The sequence below is a fragment of the Alligator mississippiensis genome, chromosome 6 (genome assembly GCF_030867095.1).
Source record: "Alligator mississippiensis isolate rAllMis1 chromosome 6, rAllMis1, whole genome shotgun sequence".
Taxonomy (NCBI): Eukaryota; Metazoa; Chordata; order Crocodylia; family Alligatoridae; genus Alligator; species Alligator mississippiensis.
In genome coordinates, this window is record NC_081829.1 from 70,723,494 (window position 1) to 70,743,215 (window position 19,722).

Below are 19,722 nucleotides of genomic sequence, written 5' to 3' on the forward strand. Positions count from 1 at the left end.
TTTTAGTCCTTGCTAATATAAAACAGCTAAATAAATGCGCAGTAATGTCTCATGTAGACACACCTACAGTGATAAAGTACTATTTCACTATCCCTTTTAATGAGAAGGAATCTAGTAACAGGTTTTCTATGTACATATTGCACTACCTGTCCAGAGACCCATACCTCCCAATCCCAACTCAGACTAGTGTTATCTTAAATCATTCAGATTGCAGTAATAGCTGTGCTGTGGTTTTATAAAGATTCACAGACGTATTTCAGACAATGCACTTTCCTGCATCATTTATTGATCATGATAGTGGGAGAAAACACAAAGTGAATAAAGTTAACCACAAACTTTAAGTAAATGGTGCCTTAACACTTAGATCTTTAAAATAACTTTCTGTCCCAAAAAAGTTTAACTTAAAAAACTCATAAAAACCATGGGACATGCATTTAAAAAAATTAGGAGTACACTACTTTTTGTCTCTAATTCTTTTGTAGGCTTTGGCACTATTTGTTCAATGGACAAAATACACTAAAGAATGTAAAAATATTTATTTAACCTAATTCAATGTCTGATTATGATTCTCAATACTAAAGCCAAGATTTTACAACATGGTAACCAAACATAACAGCTCTCTGCCATTCAGTCTAAATCATTTTTATAAACTTTCCAGTATTTGTAACCATATAATGTACAACAGCTTCAGTTTTTCATAGAAGACAATTAGCTTCCACATGGAACAAAACCACTTATTTGCATTGTTGGATTTTGCATGAGACTTTAAAAAACAGTAATAAAGTGGTTGGAAATATATACAATGAAGACCACTGAAAAACTCTCTCTGCACTGAGGAATTCTGTAAGAAACGTATTATACTGTTTCAAGACTATCTTACAGAAAAACAGCACCTTTCAGAGGCTGCTGCTGTGTATGTAAATGTATATAAAAAGTCAGCCTACTCTAAGACCAATGTAATCAGCAGACTTGAAAGATTATAGTATTTTTTCAATTATATCAAGAATCTGAAAGCATCAGTTATGCACATATAATTTTCATTAACTGTAGTCCTGGAATACCAATTGGGTATTATATACACTTTTTATACATTTCTAAAATATTACATCTCAATATTTAAGGTAATATTCTATAGAAAAGGTACCATATTTTGAGTGTCACTAACATACATTATTGCAATCAAATATGAAGTCCACTTTATAGTTGCTTCATTTCTAGTGAAAAGCAACATTTACTTACCAATACTTTCACTAAAGGAAACTTTTACCTTCATGCATTTGACATACTATTGTGAACATAGAAATAATAGATAATGACAACTTTAAGAAGCAGAACTTAATCATTCAATTGTTATGCATCAAGAATTGTAATAACTAAATCCAGAATAAGTCTTCTATGGATATTAAATGGCTACATTTTGTCTGTCAAAATTACCACTTAATGTAATAGTATCCATTGAAAAATGTGGATTTATGAATAAAGTGGAGTAATCAGAGTTAAATGCCAGTGTTTCTCTCTAATAGGCCAGTGGAAACTTAAAAAAGAGTACACTTTGTGGCTGCAAGCAATTACTTTACTTTATTACAGATAAGATTTATCATTTAGTTTTTTTTGGGTTTTTTTGTCAGACTAGAGAGCCAAGATGCTTCCCTGATGTCCAATGTTGTTTTTCAATTTTCTGGCATTTTCTACTGGAAGAGATAACTGCATAATTAAAGTGACCTGAAAAGGGGGAACTAAACAGCTTTTCTAACATTTTAACTAATTACAAAAATAAGTGATTGAAACTCACTTTCCAGGTAAATAATTTTTCTAGTAATACATGGAGCTAATACTATACAATACTAGTTATTGTATAGGAAGGAAAGGAGTGCAAGAGAGCAATACTAGGCACTACCAACAATAACAAAATTAATCAAAAGCCATGCTCATTTTCACACCTAGTACTTTAGGTGGCAAAGTTGGCTATGTGGACCCTTTAGAAAACAATTAATCTTCTGCTTAGCTATCCAATTAATGAAAATATTTTAGAGACTTTTTATTTCACATCTAATTTGTAACTTCAGCTATGACCCAGGGAATCCTTACTGAATGAAGTCCAAATAATTTTCCTTAGCAATAAGGTTCAAGCAAAATTCCTTTCGAACAGTGGTGCTTAACCTATGGCCTGCAGGCTGGATCCAACCCCCAAAGTTACTGGATCTGGCTCACAGTACAGAGGATCAATGGCAAAGTTTGGCCCTGCATATCCCCTTCCCTGCCCTGTGCTGTGCCATGCCATGCCATGCCGCTTGCGCTCTCCCTCTCTCCTTTCCTATGGCAGGCAGCCACCTTCCTCCTCGTTCTCTTCCCCCCCCCACCTTCTACTGGAGAGGCATGTTAGCCCACAAGTACCAGCTCTGCCACTAAAAGGTTGAGCTCCACTGCTTTAGGAGATTCCTTTCATGTTGTCCTTAGGCTGAACTGAATGGCCTGTGTATGAAAATATTGTGCAAAGACTGTAATACACAGTATGTAGATACAGTTAATACATTAAGAAACTGCACATTGTATCTCATACTTTAGTTTTGTTTGGGGCTTTTACTGATTTTTTTTTTTCAAGTTCAGCATAGTGGTGTGAAGAAGATGATTCAGATGCTTGCCTATCATAAAAGAAATGCACAAAAATAATGAAAATAAATCACATTCTTGGATTCAGTGATTTCTGAAAGGATTTACTCTGTCAAAAGAAAGTGCTTTATTATATTTGAAGAAAAAAAATAGGCGCAGCAACTTATCACAATTCTCCACTACTGTGCAATAACGATGGAATGAATACAACAAGAGAGCATCTGGTAGATGAGATTGTACAACATCTGGAGATCACAGCTTTATGCTCCTTCTTGCTCAGGGTAATTTAAAATTTTGCGGTGAGCTTGGCGCAAGTATTGCTGCTGTTTGAAGTAAACTTTAAAAGCTCCTTTTATAGCAACAAAAGCAATCCCACCCTGAAATAGAAAGAAATATTTTGAAAAACTAGTTTTTCAATATTATGATTTATCATGTTTTCTTCTACACTTATTGTAAAAAACAATTTATTTTGATTGCACAAGTTACTTACCAGTTCCTAGAGTTCTCTGAGATAATGTTGTCCATATGAACATTATTGTGACTACACGTCTCAAATAGTTGAGCATGGAGCCTTCTTTGCCCTAGCAGTACCTGCACAACACACACATGCCCTGCCTCCTCTCATTCTAAGAGTATGAAGGGCAATGTCTCTTCCTAGTCCTGTTTTCTTTCATCTGTAGAATGCAAGAGTCCTTGGCACTCGCAGCAGGAGAAAGGGGGCAGGATGTAGAATGTGGATATGTGAACAATCAATCAATCTCAAGGAATTTTAGTGACTCTGTCTCCTTTGATTGCTTGTTCATATACATATTCCACTCAGGGTGACTCCAAAGCAGGACCTGGTAGAAGGTGTGGGAGCTCTAGTCATACTTGACTAGGACAGATTTACCAAAGCCAGAATCAGTGATGTGCAGTGCTTGGTAAAGGATTGGATGAGAGGGTAGCTGGCTTGTAAATATACGAGATCAAAGATATTCTATAGAGAAGATTGCTTGGGCTGTGGTGGAGCAAACTTTGATCACCACTGGCCAGTCCACCTGAGTGATTTACAGTATACTAATACAGTCCACCATTTAATTAGGCAGTTATGGGTGGAAATCACGGTAACATCTGATCTTTCAGCTAGGGGAAGAAATAGCCCATGAGATTTCCAGGAAGCCTTGATCATGTGCATGTGAAAGGACAAGGCAGGGTATGAATACTTGTGAAATTAAAGGCAGCTTGTCAGTAAAAGATGCCAGGTACTCAACTTCTACAATCATACCTAATCATAAGTAAGGTAGTTAGCAGTATGGAACTGCAGGTTAGCAAGAGTAAAACTTCCTTCCAAGTAGGTCCTGTTTTTAAGTCCTTGTCCTTCAGAACTGCTTCATCATGCTGTTGGCTTCACTAAGGAAGATGTAAGACAAGTATAGAAGACCTCTGTGCCCCTGGAGGGGAACTGATGTGTCAGCCATCAGCACATGATTTTTGGAGGAGCTCCTAAGCAGAGAATGAGAGCCCCATGGCCAGAACAGCCATATCAGAAATGCAGGAAAAAGCCAGAGAGCACTAAGCTTCCCAGCTGTCCAGAGTTATGAGGTAGCAACTCAAAAGCCCATTGTTTCTCCCCAGAAGGGTTTGATGGCCATGGTAGGAAGAAAGAAGTAGTTACCCATATTAGTCTCAAGTCAGATAGAAAGCAAGGTAAATTTACACCTTTATAGGTTAAATTAGAGATGTATAATATAATTCTTTGTAAACAGAGTGTGTACTTCATCAGATGCTGTGAAGGGACTGCAGGAAGCAGAGCTGCTAAACTGAAAGCAGTGATTATAATACAAAGAGTAGGGAAGTAGGTAGGAAAAAGGAGCAGGCACTGCTGAGAGAGACACGGTGAGTAGGAGAGAGAAAAACAAAGCAGTTAACCCACTGATGGACATAAGGCTTATCCAGGTAATGTGTTAAGAATCTGTAGTCTCAGTTTAGACCAGTGGGGCTCAAGGTTTTGGCCTGGTATGCCAGATGAATGGTCTGGATGAATGCCAGATGATGGGGCTGGTTTGGGCTAGACCAAGCCCTGTATGCCAAGATCAGACCCAAGCCCAACGCTGTCCCATTTACTGGGAATTAGCCCCTGGAGCCTGCCACTACCCCCACCCACCCCTGCATACTGGGATCAGACACCCAACCCAGCACGCAGAACTCAGGGCTCCCTACATATCTGTGGGGAACTCCGCAGGTCAGACCTGGGCTGCGGGTTGAACACCCTTGGTTTAGAGTAGAACATACTTAACACAATCCAGCATGTGGATCATTTCTTGCTTGAAATTTCCTGTTCTAGGTTTTTGTTTGTTTGTTTGTTTGTTTGTTTTAAGTTTTATTGTCTAATAACTGCCACTTGAGATCAGTGATGGAATGTCCATAGAGGTTAAAGTGTTCTGCCACAGACTTGACTGACTTTTTGGTATTGATGTCAGCTTGGTGTTCATTCCTTCTTATACATAGGGATTGCCTCATCTGTCCAATACAAAAAGCAGAAGGGCACTGTAAGCAGGTGATGGAATATATATATGACATTGATAGAGGTGCACATAAATTAACCTTAGCTATTATAATGGTCTGTGCGGACAGTATTCTGTGTTGAAGGGGCACAGTTGACATCTCAGTTGACATCTCAGCTCAGCTGGGATGGGCTTCACCTGTCCCCCAAAGGTAAGCGTGTGTTTTCTTCTAGGTTGGCAGATCTCCTCCGGCGGGCTTTAAACTAGGCTCGTTGGGGGGAGGGGAGTACGAGGGCAGGGGAAGCTGTGGACCACCAAACCATGTGGCACCCACAAGGACAGCCCAGCCTGAAGAAAGAGAGCATTGGAAACCTGAAAGCCATGGGGAGACCAGCACTACAGAACAGGTAAGAAACAAGAAGGTAAGAAACAATGGGCCCCTTGGGACTCGGAGCGGGGGGGCAGCAAAGGCACCAGTCGCAGGGCTCAAGTGCCTATATACTAATGCTAGGAGCATGGGGAACAAGCAGGATGAACTAGCGCTCCTGCTTGCACTAAACACCTATGACTTACTGGGGCTAACAGAAACTTGGTGGGATTCATCCCACGACTGGGTGGTACATATTGAGGGCTATAGATTGTACAGAAAGGACAGGTCGGGGAAGAAGGGGGGGGGGTTGCACTTTATGTCAGTGAGCAATATACATCAACCCTCATCAAGACAGAATCCAAGGTTGAGGAAGTAGAAGGATTGTGGGTTAGGCTACATGGGGGCAAGGAGAAAGGGATTTGGTGGTAGGGGTCTGCTACAGACCCCCACACCAAGGGGAAGAAATAGATGCGGGGCTCCTGAGGCAACTCTGAGACCATAAAAGCTAAAGAGGCGGTAGTCATGGGGGACCTAAACTACCCGGACATCTGCTGGGAGATGCAGACAGCAAAGTCCCACCGCTCACGCAGGTTTCTAACCTGTGTACAGGACCTCCACCTGACACAGGAGGTGCATGATCCCACTAAGGGGAATGCCATACTGGATCTGGTATTGGCAACAGGGGATGACACGGTAGGGGACCTCCAGATTGGTAGCCATTTGGGAGACAGTGATCACCTAATAATAGAATTCAACATAAGACGTCGAGGGGGTAAGGTAGCTAGTAGGGTGAAAGTGCTAGACTTTAGGAAAGCTGATCTCAATGAACTCAGGCGATTAGTCAAGGACGCACTGCAGAGTAGGAGTTTTGAAGGGATGGGAGCCCAAGAAGGGTGGTTGTGCCTTAAGGAAACAATCCTTCGGGCACGATGCAAGATGATCCCCGAGCGAGGCAAAAGAGGGCTAGGGGCCAGGAGGCTTCCATGGCTGACCAGAGAAATCCAGGGCAGCCTAAGGGCCAAAAGGGGAGCACATAAAAAGTGGAAACAAGGTGAGATCACTAAAGATGAATATACCTCCTCTGCTCGTGCTTGTAGGGAGGCAGACAGACAGGCCAAAGCTACCATGGAGCTGAGGATGGCAACCCAAGTAAAAGACAACAAGAAATTGTTTTTTAGATATATAGGGAGTAAAAGGAAGGCCCAGGGAGGAATAGGACCCCTGCTAAATGGGCAGAAACAATTGGTGACAGACAGGGGGGACAAGGCTGAACTCCTCAACAAGTTCTTTGCCTCAGTGTTCCTAAGCGAGGGGCACGACAAGTCTCTCACTGGGGTTGTAGAGAGGCAGCAGCAAGGCGCCAGACTACCATGCGTAGATCCTGAGATGGTGCAGAGTCACTTGGAAGAACTGGATGCCTTTAAGTCGGCAGGCCCGGATGAGCTCCATCCGAGGGTGCTGAAGGCACTGGCCGACATCATTGCAGAGCCACTGGCGGGAATATTCGAATGCTCGTGGCGCACGGGCTAAGTCCCGGAGGACTGGAAAAGGGCTAATGTGGTCCCCATTTTCAAAAAAGGGAGGAAGGAGGACCCGGGCAACTATAGGCCAGTCAGTCTATCTTACCTCCATCCTTGGTAAAGTCTTTGAAAAAATTATCAAGGCTCACATTTGTGAGAGCCCAGCAGGGCAAATTATGCTGAGGGGAAACCAGCACGGGTTTGTGGCGGGCAGATCGTGCCTGACCAATCTAGTCTCTTTCTATGACCAGGTTACGAAACGCCTGGACACAGGAGGAGGGGTGGATGTCGTATACTTAGACTTCAGGAAGGCCTTCGATACGGTATCCCACCCCATACTGGTGAACAAGTTAAGAGGCTGTGACTTGGATGACTACACAGACTGGTGGGTGGCGCATTGGCTAGAGGGCCGCACCCAGAGAGTCGTGGTGGATGGGTCGGTCTCGACCTGGAAGGGTGTGGGCAGTGGGGTCCCGCAGGGCTCGGTCCTTGGACCAATACTCTTTAATGTCTTCATCAGCGACTTGGACGAGGGAGTGAAATGTACTCTGTCCAAGTTTGCAGATGACACAAAGCTATGGGGAGATGTGGACACGCCGGAGGGCAGGGAACAGCTGCAGGCAGACCTGGATAGGTTGGACAAGTGGGCAGAAAACAACAGGATGCAGTTCAACAAGGAGAAATGCAAAGTGCTGCATCTAGGGAGGAAAAATGTCCAGCACACCTACAGCCTAGGGAATGACCTGCTGGGTGGCACAGAGGTGGAAAGGGATCTTGGAGTCCTAGTGGACTCCAAGATGAACATGAGCCGGCAGTGTGACGAAGCCATCAGAAAAGCCAATGGCACTTTATCGTGCATCAGCAGATGCATGACGAATAGGTCCAAGGAGGTGATACTTCCCCTCTATCGGGCGCTGGTCAGACCGCAGTTGGAGTACTGCGTGCAATTCTGGGCGCCACACTTCAAGAAGGATGCGGATAACCTGGAGAGGGTCCAGAGAAGGGCAACTCGTATGGTCAAGGGCCTGCAGACCAAGCCCTACGAGGAGAGACTAGAGAAACTGGACCTTTTCAGCCTCCGCAAGAGAAGGTTGAGAGGCGACCTTGTGGCTGCCTATAAGTTCATCACGGGGGCACAGAAGGGAATTGGTGAGGATTTATTCACCAAGGCGCCCCCGGGGGTTACAAGAAACAATGGCCACAAGCTAGCAGAGGGCAGATTTAGATTGGACATTAGGAAGAACTTCTTCACAGTGCTTGTCAGATCCATGATTACGAGAAGTCAGTGGAGAAACCAACAAGTTCCTCAGCACTCAACTTTACACAAGTGCAGACACTCCAGAATTGGGTGTTGGTACTGGCATGTTGCTGAGCTTCATTGGGATCCGCAGAAGTCTTGGATCTGTTTATTGGAGTCCATCTTGAAGTCTCAAAAGCAATAGGGATAAAAAGAGAGCAAAGAGTCCCTGGGACAAGATCTTCCTCTGGAATAGGAAGATCCACATCTTTCCTTACAGGAAGAAAACCTTATCTGGCACCAAAACTGACTGCATAATTTTACATAGGAAGTAAACCTGGAAACTGTACTCAGACTTCTACCCTGATTGGTAGCAAACAAATGATGTGCTTTCCAGGGATCCAAGATTCCTCTGAACAATAGAAGCACTTGCTGTACCCAGACAAAGGATAGAAAGTGAGCCTTACTGTACTGGATGAGCCACATTTTAAAAAAGGGGAGCTTCAAAGTCTCACTTCAGGACAGACTGGGACAAAGAAATTAGAGCAATTCCCTGTAAAAGTGCAAAACTAAGGTATAAAAGTGAATAAAGCATGTTCTGAGGGTGGCTACAGACCCAAATGTGGTCTGGATGAGACTGCAGAAGCTGTCTTGAAGCAAGGTGACAGAAAGGAACTGAAGTGCTGGAATCACACTGCCCTGTATGCTCTCAGTGTGCTTCACAAGGAAACAAAAGTACACACCTCTGCTAGGGCAAAAACATCTCCATTCCCGAGTGCTTGAGATGCATGTGCACCCACAGTGGTATATGGGAAAACATTCAGATAACAGCATTTTCTTTGAAATTAAGCTAATTAGATTAAATTCAAATAAAGACTTGAGGCAAAATTTACTGTAGACTTTTCATATTGCATAAAAGGATTACATGATGGGTTTATAAATCCTTCTGGAAGCTTTTGTTCACTTAAAAGTTTAACAAAGGTTTACAATCCAATATTAAAGACGAAAGTCAAATTTAGATATGTTTTTTCCCAGGATAACATACACTAATTACTACTTAGACATTGAAAAAATACACTTGCTTGAGAGCATTCCTTTTTCCTCATGGCAAGTACAGAGAAAGGCAAACTCAGTTTCTATAAAACAACAAACCCATTTTATTACAAGTTTTTAGTTAGGTTTGCTACAAATCTCAAAATAGGAAGAAATGTTAAATGGGCTTCCATAATCTGCTGCAATGGTTATTACAGCACTGCTCAGAGCTTTCCTGAATAGAAGGAGGAACATACAATAGAAAAAGTATTTGGGCAACTTATTTATTGGGAGTGAAAAAGGTGGACTCTAGTAGCAAGGAAGGAACCAGTGAAGGAGATGAGCATTGTAGCACTTGAGTTACGCACTAGGCATAGCAAAGGAATGTAATCCTTGGTCTGAGAAAAGGGGTATAAACAGAAACTCCTGGCTCCCCTTTCACAAGCAGCCCTTTGGAGAGAAATTTTCCAGAAATCAAATTGATTATGGGATGCATTAAATGAATCTCTTACCTAAGAGCAATAAAAAGGCTGATCCTATGTATAAAATCTGCAGACTTGGGATTTTTACCATTCCTGCAAGTTACCCGTAGTGTCCTCCTTCCCCATTATCTACCACACTACTGCTCCTCTGTTTAGATCAGCCCCATCTAAAATCATAGATGCAGGCTATCTAGAATTATAAGTGAATTTATAGTGGTATATCCAGCACACTATACAGATGAGGAACCTTCAGTATTCACCTCATCAAAAGTCACCTGCCCTTAATCAAAAGCCATGTTAAAACTCTACTAAGAAGAATTTTACCTCTATTTTTTTCTTCTACTCCCACAAGCTTTTATTCCCCTTTTTAAAAAGTAACATTAAAATAATCTTACCAAGATTGTCCTTTGCAAGTTTGAATTAACACTGCTGAACATCAGCTTGCCCACTATTGTAGCAATAGTCGGAAAGACTAGAGCTCCACATAGAATACGAGTAGCAGAGACATGATCTGCCAAAGGGTTAGCCTCTGCTGGAATACGAGGAACAGGACATCCAATCCCTACAGAACAATCATATGGTCACTTAGAAACAGGAGAAAGCACTAACAAATACTGTAAAATGTAAAAATGTAAATACTTGACTGTAATTAGTTCTATTCAATCAAACAAGTATTTCAAAAGCATCCCTCACTAATATTTCTGGGCATTACCTTTTAGCTTTATACAATAAAATAATTAAAAATAGTAGGCTGTACCCTCGTTGTACACACACAGAATGAGTCCCTTCCATAAATGGTTTTCAGCAAGAGGGAAGGAATTAAAAAAAAAAAAAGTTTATAAGACAAAAAGTGGGAGAGGGGGCATAGTAGAACTACCTTCCAACCTCCTACCTTACAGGGACAGAAACCAAACTTGATTTTCAGCTAAAATTAATTGCATTACCTGGAAATATACTGTTCAGAATTTGTAGTTTGTTAGAATATTTGCGCCACAGTCTAAGCACGTAGTCTTCCCAGCGAATCATCTTGCCCAAAATCAGCATGACTGGAATGGTGGGAAGCCCAATTAAAAGAAATAATGGATCAGCTCTCTCCATGACATCAAGACCTTCTTTATGACCTACAACCTGTTAATGTAAAAGAAATTTTACTTAATGGTTAAGACACGCATGAGAGATGGCTACTGTATAGTAGATATTCTTTAAAAAAATGTCAAGTTTTGAAAAACTGGATTGGTTAGTTTGGAATGGCCCATGCAACTGGGACTTAAAAACATCAGATACAACAAACAGGATTATTCTTCAAAGTTCTCACTTGGTGCTCTCACCTGATTATCAAATTTCCTGTTGGAGAGCTACCAGTCATGAAAAACTCATCTTCTAATAGCAAGTTATTCAATTTACTAACTACCCCAGACTTACCAATCTCAGACTTCTATGCAGTCCGAGTGATGATTACATAAATCTCTCCTTCACATGCATTTAAAGTTAAAACTAAAAAACTCCCAAGGGTACATATAAAGACTTGGGATTAAAACCTCTTCCTATGTTACAATTTAAATGACAGCTGAATTCTTCGATTCAGTTAATGGACCCCAAAATGACTGATGATTACTATTTAAAAGCAGAATGTGCCAGAGGGTGTAACATTAGTAATGGGTAGTCCTTCTCTGTGCACTTCAGAATGAGGTACAGTATTTGGGCAGCCGTAATACATATCTGGTCAAGTAAATGATCAGCATTTGAAACAAAAGATCAGTTGTTTACACCATGCAGTACAATATGCAGTTCTGCTTATACGCCATACTGTTTTAAAGTACAGTATTTAAGTATATAATTCCATTACTGAATGGTCCGAGAACCAAGAATTAAAATAGAGTTCTGTATTTTTTCACATCACAGTTCCAACACTTCAACCCGTCTACATAAAACAGTACATGTTCAGAAGATTCAGCTCTGCTCAGATTTAAGTATTTGCCGAGATGTAAGCACTTGTTCAAATATGCAGTTTTATAGACTGATTATCTTAGATGTTTTTGTAGGCTGATAGCACTGTTTTCTAGAAGTGTAGCTGTTCTCTGGGTCTTGTGCAACAAAACTGACAAAACCTAACACGATCATTGATACAATTCTAGAAAGCGTAGGCTTTTGCCTGACCTGGATAAAATAGAACCGTGCAAAATGCAACAATCATTTAAAACAGTTCCTTGATAACAGCTATCCCAAGGTGTTAACAAAAGAAATGCAAAGCTGGCAAATTTAATTTGGCACAAAACACAAAATGGACTATTTAAAATCAGATTTAATTTCTTAAAGCAACAATTCAATGGGATGGCTACAATGGTTGGTCAGAAACGACTCTCAAGATAACTACTGGAACTCCGTGTAGTACTTTTAGAAATGTTTCCAATCATGTAAACAAAGCTATCTTGAATTACCAAAATTACTGATGGTTAGACCATTCACCTGAGCCTGTAACAGTAATTTTCTTAGTTGAATTTACCACTGACAATATTTCTACAGTAGTAAATTAACTCTTAGACCAAAGATAAGCCTGCAGAATTTACTGTCAGCTTCTCCATAACCTTCCTCCCAACTGAATGCAAAGTGTTCATTCCTCTCTCCTGCCTAAATCCCTCTCCTACCTCAAAGAATGCAGCATCTCAACCACTCTTCTTCGAGCTATCATTCCCTTTCCCTGGGACCCTCAATCATTTACAGCACTGGTGTCAAACATAGCATGCAGACTGGACCTGGCCTGTCAAAAGTGGTCATCCAACCCACAGGGCTGGGCTCCTGGCTACAAACTACCAGGTTCCCTGCAGTGGCAGTTCAATCAGTACCTGCATCACTGTCACAGCTCCGTAAGTGACAGCTGTCCAGTAGATGGATCCCACCATTATTCCAGCTGCAGCAAACGGACATGCTTTTGAGATCAGTCGATCTGCAAGGTCCAAGACATAAACAACTGGACCTAAAATACAAAGGACAAAGAACAAGGTTTCAGAATATAAGAAGTGCATTGAAAAACAAACAAACCAAGAGTTCTAGTTGTTTTTTTGTATGTCTTTTTGTCTCAGACCAACACAGCTACCAAGTGCACCCCTGAAACATGGAAGATGCCGAATTTCAGCCGCTTTTGGATTTTAAACTTCGCTGCAGAACAACAAGGAAGTTTTTTCTGCCTTCCTACCTACCATCTGACACCTTCAGGGAAGGAATTCTACCTGATCAACACATCAAAGAGCTACTCAACACAGCTCACAAAGACACTCTCATGGACCCAGAGGGACAGCCTTCCATCTTCAGCTCCCTCTGTGCAAAAATGAAGTTTATTTCTGACCTATGGGGACTTTTTACCATCTTGTACCATCTACACTTTTCCCAGAGCCTGACGAAGGGACTTTGATTCCCAAAAGTTTGCAGAAAAGGACAATTTTCTTGCCATTTTCCAGTTGGTCCAATAAAAGGTATCATTTTGGAACCAACAGTTCTAGTTTTTTGTATGTCTTTTTGAAAAAATATGTACTTTTTTCTAGATTAAAGTATTTTTAGTAATGATAACTTTGAATCCAAACACTTCAGGCAGAATTTTTAAAAGAGGAATGCATAGTGAAGGGTTCAACACAAAATCTGCTAAAATTACCAGAAATTCAGATTAGAATAATTTTTAGTCTTACCTGACCCATTCTTTCATTTGATAATCATATGTCACATATTTTGTAGTAGGCCAATATATTTATTATTGCCTTACAGGCATTACCTTACTGGCTGACTCCATTCATGAATTAAGTTTTTAAAAATCAGAACCTCCTTGCAGCTGCACTGCTGTATGTGCCATTTCTGGAAATTCAGAGGGGACAATATTGTACTTCACTATTCCAAAGAAGAAAAACATGTATAATTAATATCTCAGGTAGCTTCTTTCCAAGCTAAAAGGACTGCTGTCCTAACACCTTTTTTGTTTTACAGGAGATACTAGGATATATTTGATTTGAAAAATTCATTTTCAGAAGTGACCCCAAATGACAGTATAAAAAGTATTTTTTCCAGTTTTATTTTGTGCCTTTCACAAAAGTTTATGACTAGACAGTACACCATTGTGTTGGGAGCCGTTGTATTTTGAGGCTCATGCCCTACCTGACAACATTCTCCTAAACAGTGTTAGAAGGGGGACACTTATTTTCTTCTCTGTGCACAAATCTGTATATCAGAAAAAAATTCATGAAGCTGAAACTAAACAAAGGTGATACAGACAGATGCATGCAAAAGGAAAAAGGAGAAAGAGGAGAAGTGTCTCTAATACTTCTAACCAGGGCCGTCGGGGGGGGCGGCAGCAGGTGAATTGGGGCAACCACTCTGGCCCCCTTCTTCGGGGGCCCCTGTGGAGCCAGGTAGAGTGGCTGCTGCTGCCAGCTTCACATCCAGCCACTCAACACCCCCCAAATCCAGCATTTCTGGCTACTCCGTACCCCACCCCAGCTTTCTTACATCCAGGGGCAGGGCCCCACAGGCTGATTTGCCTTGGCCCCACACCCTGCTCAGGTCATCTCTGCTTCTAATACTTTTTCATGCCCATTAAAAAGACCCTTCTATAACAAATATCATGAGGGAATTAAAAACAGAAACAATTATCTGGGTAGAAAAGTAGAATATACTGCTCAAAGACCCCAATCAAAACCAAAGATTTTCAAATTAGTTCATATCTAATCTGTTCTACCTTTTTTCTGTTTCTTCATATTTTATACTGCAGTATGGATATAGTGATACCTTAGGGTCTCCTCAAGACCCACATATATCATGTCACTTTAAAATTATGTTTGTTTTCAACTATTTTTATGTTCTCATAATATTATAAATGACATTTTTATTGGTTAGAATCTGACATTAAGCTTTTGACACCCATATTTGGGATACCACTTTGTCATCAGTGGATGTTCTGATGGGCAAAGCAATCAGAATGTTTATGATTAGTAGTAGAAGCTGTTACAGTGTTCTCTATTTTTATATACAGGAATTTAGTTTTCAAATCAATTCACATTTTTCAAGATCAAGACTACTCTACAATTCAATTATAAGTATGTATAACTATGCATCTTTGCCTATAAAATGTGTATGGGTAACTTCATATTTTAATACCAAAACTCAAAAGGTTTTTTCCTTGTCTCAAAGTCCTCTTTAGAAATAAGTATTACCAATTCCAATATAGTCTTTAATATACCACTTGTTTAATAGTAGACTAGATAGATGGAAAATAATAAATCCCAGAAAACTGTTTCATTTTAGTCTGCATTAATATTAAATTATGATTGAGAGATTTTATGATAGCAAATTGAAATCAGTTCTAAATTTGGTAAATTATGCATAAAACCTTTGTAATAATCCTCAGTGCATTTTAGGACACTGGCATTTAATTTGGAAGTCAGTTTTTCATACAGAAGAGATCTGTCTGTAAGACAGCAGGTCCTCAAAGTCATGTCTATCATTTCAAGTGCAATTATTATTCTCCAGCATCCTTCAAAAATTCCCTACATATTTTTGGCATATAAAGATTGCATCCAGAAGGCAAAGAACCTAAACTTCTAGTGTTATATAGTGCTTAAAATCTGCAGATCTTAGGCTAACATACTTACTGGGCACATCTACACATGCATATTAAATGTGACACAAACTCCAGCATAGTATTGCTCCCGGGTGCTGTGCTACACATGTTCCCTGGACTGCAGCATATTGAGCTGGGTTGGAGGAAGCCTGGCAGGGGACCCAGGGAGTCAGCCTGCCAACCTGGGGCTGCTCTAACCCAACTCAATGTGCTGCAGAGGGGCTGACTGGGGCATGAAGGTGCTCTAGTGTAGGACTAGCCGGCAGGCAGCCCGCACAATGAAGCACTCTCACGCCTCAGCCAGCTGCGTTGTATCAGTCTCTATATGTGTATTGCTGCAAAGTAAAAAACTCTGCAGTAGGACAGTACTTGAATTACAAAGACTACAAGGACAAGCCATAAACTACAGAGTTTATTAGTTTCCTGAGGCCTACCAGGGCTACACTTGTAGATGTCAAGACATGTACTGCAGAGCTAATTAGTCTGCTCTGCAATAAATGTCTTGTGTAGATATATACACTGGCTACTAATTAATATCATACTTTACACACATTCAAAGCAAATTACTGAAAAGTGAAATATAGTTGTATGAAAAAAAAATCTTAATTTTTTCAAGAATAAAATGTTATTCTTGAAAGAAAAAAAACCTTGCTTTTGATATGCTTAAATAATATTTAATCTGTGAAAGGTAAACAAAAAATGCACTTCACATTACGCTTCACTCCGTTCTTCACTATTCGGATTCAGAACCTGGCTCTTTTTCACTTGCTTGGGCAGTAAGCATTTTATAGCACATAACAAATTTGTCTATTTTCTCCACTCCTGTTTATTTTAGATGAAACTAAAATTCAAGAAACATTCTTTCTACTGAAGCAGATGTTTCACATAGTTGCACATGAGTCACAAATGTAACAGGCTTCAAATCTAAGTATTTTTTCAATGAAGGCTACCAGGTTGCAGATTTTACAATCATCCTCATAACTTCAGAGGAACAATTTAAGGTTGGGACTTTCATGTGTCTGGAACTGAAGTATCCTTGGCAAAAGTTCTTGGAAGACCCACTATAAAAAATACTTTTTGTTCTGCATTTAAATTTGCCTCCCTGTATTGTTTATGTAATATAGGCTAGTAAGTAAACTGGGATCACACAATCTTCAAAGCTAGACTTGATCAATTTTGCATATGGTTTCAGAGCTTATGTATTGTAAATAGTCACTCATGTGTTATATCTGCAACTGTGGTGTGCTCCTTCCAGAATGCTTCTGTTGGTTTTACATGCTGACAGGTGCCATCTCTTTGCACAGCTATATATTGCTGGTTATTTTGATTATGTTGTCCTGAATGTCATTCTTGAGCTCATCTATAATTTTCCATGTAAAATTCTTTTCTGAACTATAAAAAGGCGTGCCATTCGGCTGTTCCACTTTGTTTCTCCTGGCAATTGGGGCTTAACAGATCCTTTACTGTTGTTGAAGCAGCCTTTCGCAGCATGATGATCTCGTAAATATTTCTGAATCTGTAGCACTTGACTAACAATAGGTTTCACAGGATTAGATATTTCCCAGAAGGTTCATGGGATGAGAGGCAGGAGCTCTTCATATATTTTTTCATTGTCACCAACAACAATCTTCACATTACAGCAGCTCTAGAATGTTTGAGAACGTTATAGAAGTTTCTGCAACATTTGAGAATGTTTGCCTGATGAAAGAGAGAGGTAGTTAGCCATGACAGTCTAAAATAAAAGCAGAAGGCAGGGTAGATTTCCACCTCATAAACTGACTAAATCAGAGGAGTATAGATGAGCTTTTCTGAGCCTGAGGTCATTTCATGAGATAATTCATCAGATGCCTGATGAAAGCCATTTTCAGCTGATTTAAATCTGTTTTGACCACCATCCTAGTCAAAACTTAAAAAAAAAAAAAGTGTTATTTTGCCAATCCTGAAATGCAGTAAATCTTTACATATGTCTTGATCTAAGATGCTCTACGTGATACTAGGCTTTGATCATGGATTCTCCTATTATGACTGTGAAGTAAAAGGATGTCTCTAACTCAAAGGTGCATAGTAACCTAAGAACAGCTTAACCTGCTTTTCCCTACAGTTAATAGAATAGAGAAGTAATTTTACAGTTATAACCATGTAACTGAGATATAGGGCTGCCTGCATATAACCACATTTATTGATTAAAACAAAATCACAGTTTTTCTTTAATCAGGCCTTTGCCCCTCTTAGTCCATGAAATAACAAGAACCTCTTGCTCCTGGATGGGCATTTTTTGTTTAACTGTAATAGCTATTTATAGCTTCCTTTTTTAACAAGTGCAATGAAGCTAATAGAAGCTGATATACTGACATTTCCTGGTGAGTCTCCATATTTAATATTCTGAAATATTTAACCAAGTAATATTTCACCAAGTTCTGTAAAAATAATGAAAGTAACAGAATTGGAAGCAACCTCCTGGGTCATGGTGTCCAGTTCCCTGCTACTATAGAGAACAATATCATATGATACAATTCACAGACAGCAAACTCCTAGTCAGTCCCCTCACCTCTCCCTGCCTCCTCAACATTCATTATTCATACTGGAAGTCTGTAACAGAAACTCACTGCTCTGATGCTTTTAAATCTCTGACTTGCTCCAGCCTAACTTTATTCATGTTCAATTTGGATTCACTGTTCTTGTGCCAACCCTGTCTATTAGCTTAAACAACTCTCTCCATCCCTGATATAGGGTGAGGTTGCTCTGTTTTGCTAGGTCGAACAAAACAAACTCTTCTAATTCTCTCTCATATGGGAAGTTTCCCATTCCCCTGATCAGGCTAGTGGCCCTTGTCTATAACTGTTCCAGTTTGAATTTTTGTTTTGAACACAGTTCACCAGAACTGCAGTTTGCAGATTAGATTTCAGAGCTGTCTACAACCTCAGTAATACTTCCCACCTTAAACACCTTAGGATCACACTGGTGAATAATCATTCTAAGATTGACAAATATCCCCAGGTCATTATCATCCTCTGGTTACAAAATCTGAGCCCCTAGCTAGAAGTAGAAATTACTATCATGAATCCTAAATCTGTCACTGCATTTTTTAGTATCCAGTCTAGTCCCATTTCTGTTACTTCAGTCCTCAATACCATTCAACTCTTTCTGAGGTCATAACAACTACCAATTTTGCATCTCAACTCTGCCAAGGTCATTAATGACAATAATAAACAACACTGGGTTGAAGGGCCTGATGGACGTATGATCTTGTGGGGAGGGTAAAAGGCTGATTATGAGCCATCAGCATGGATCTGCTAAAAATAAATCATGCCAAACAAATATGATGTACTTTGAAAAAGTAACTAGTTGGTGGATAAGAGGAATGCAGTGGACATAGCATACTTGGATCCAGTACAGAAAGTCCCACATGACTGTCTCATAAAGATACTGAAAAAAAATGCAGTCTAGAAAAAACTGCTTTGAGGTACTTGCTTAACAGCTGCAAGCAGATGGTCACTGTCAGAATGGCAGGATGTTTCAAGTGGGATCCTACTCAACATGAATCAGCAATGTTAGGCAGAGAAGACAAAGAAGGCAAATGCAGGTTTGGGCTGCACTAGCAGAAGCAATGAGTATACGACATGGGAGGTCATAATGCCACTAGACTCAGCGCTCATTAAGTCTCATCTGGAGTAGTGTGCGCAGTTTGGGATTCTGCATTTAGAAGGGACAAGATGAAGTTATAGGGTCCAAAAGCAAGCAACTAAAACAGTGGTTCTTAACTGGGGTGCCGCGGCTTTGCCGCAAAGGGTGTTGCGAGTTGTGAAGAGATAAATGCAGGCTCACATTTGTCTTTGCTTGGCTGATCCCCATCCACACTGCCCAGCCCCTCTGCAAGGAGGTACACACAATAATGTATAAATTAGTTTTTGAAATCTAGTGTAACTCAATTCACACAAGTTATCGAGGGGTGCCTCGAAATCAAAACAGTTTTGAGAACCACCATGCTAAAATGACAAAAAGGGTTGGAAGGCAAGCCATACAAGAAGAGATTGAGGGAATTAAAGTATGTTTAGCTTGCAGAAAAAGTGATTAAGAGGGCAGACATGAAAGGACATTGTTAGCACTATTAGGTTTGCAAACATCCACATACAATTTGCAAGATTAACCCAAAGATTTCAGTACAGGCAATACTATAAAACCAAGAAGTTCCTCTTTGAACTACTATTCTGGGGCACTTTCATGGACTTTATAGTGTTATAAACAGCTTGAACAGCTGTATGCTTACATTTTGTAGCGCTACAAGGGCATATTTAGTGATATAAATGTAATATTGATCCTTGTTTGTTTCTAGTTCCTTGCTCCTTGACTAGATACTATTGAGCCAGACCTTTGTTCCTTCAGATA

General features: G+C 40.3%; 1 protein-coding gene across 2 annotated transcripts in view; it reads right to left on the bottom strand.

Moving 5' to 3' along the window:
* Positions 1-19,722, bottom strand: part of MARCHF5 (membrane associated ring-CH-type finger 5) — a 77,076-nt gene that overhangs the window by 30,178 nt on the left and 27,176 nt on the right. The window contains exons 3-6 of one of the 2 annotated variants that reach the window (XM_006273251.4): positions 12,578-12,708; positions 10,679-10,862; positions 10,130-10,296; positions 255-2,987 (exon numbers count right to left, since the gene is read on the bottom strand). In XM_006273251.4, coding sequence (XP_006273313.1) covers positions 2,871-2,987; positions 10,130-10,296; positions 10,679-10,862; positions 12,578-12,708 — 599 coding nt within the window. In that variant the 3' untranslated portion in view covers positions 255-2,870. Of the gene's footprint in view, positions 1-254; positions 2,988-10,129; positions 10,297-10,678; positions 10,863-12,577; positions 12,709-19,722 lie in introns of those variants that run through there. The other variant, XM_059729983.1, reaches the window with a different exon arrangement.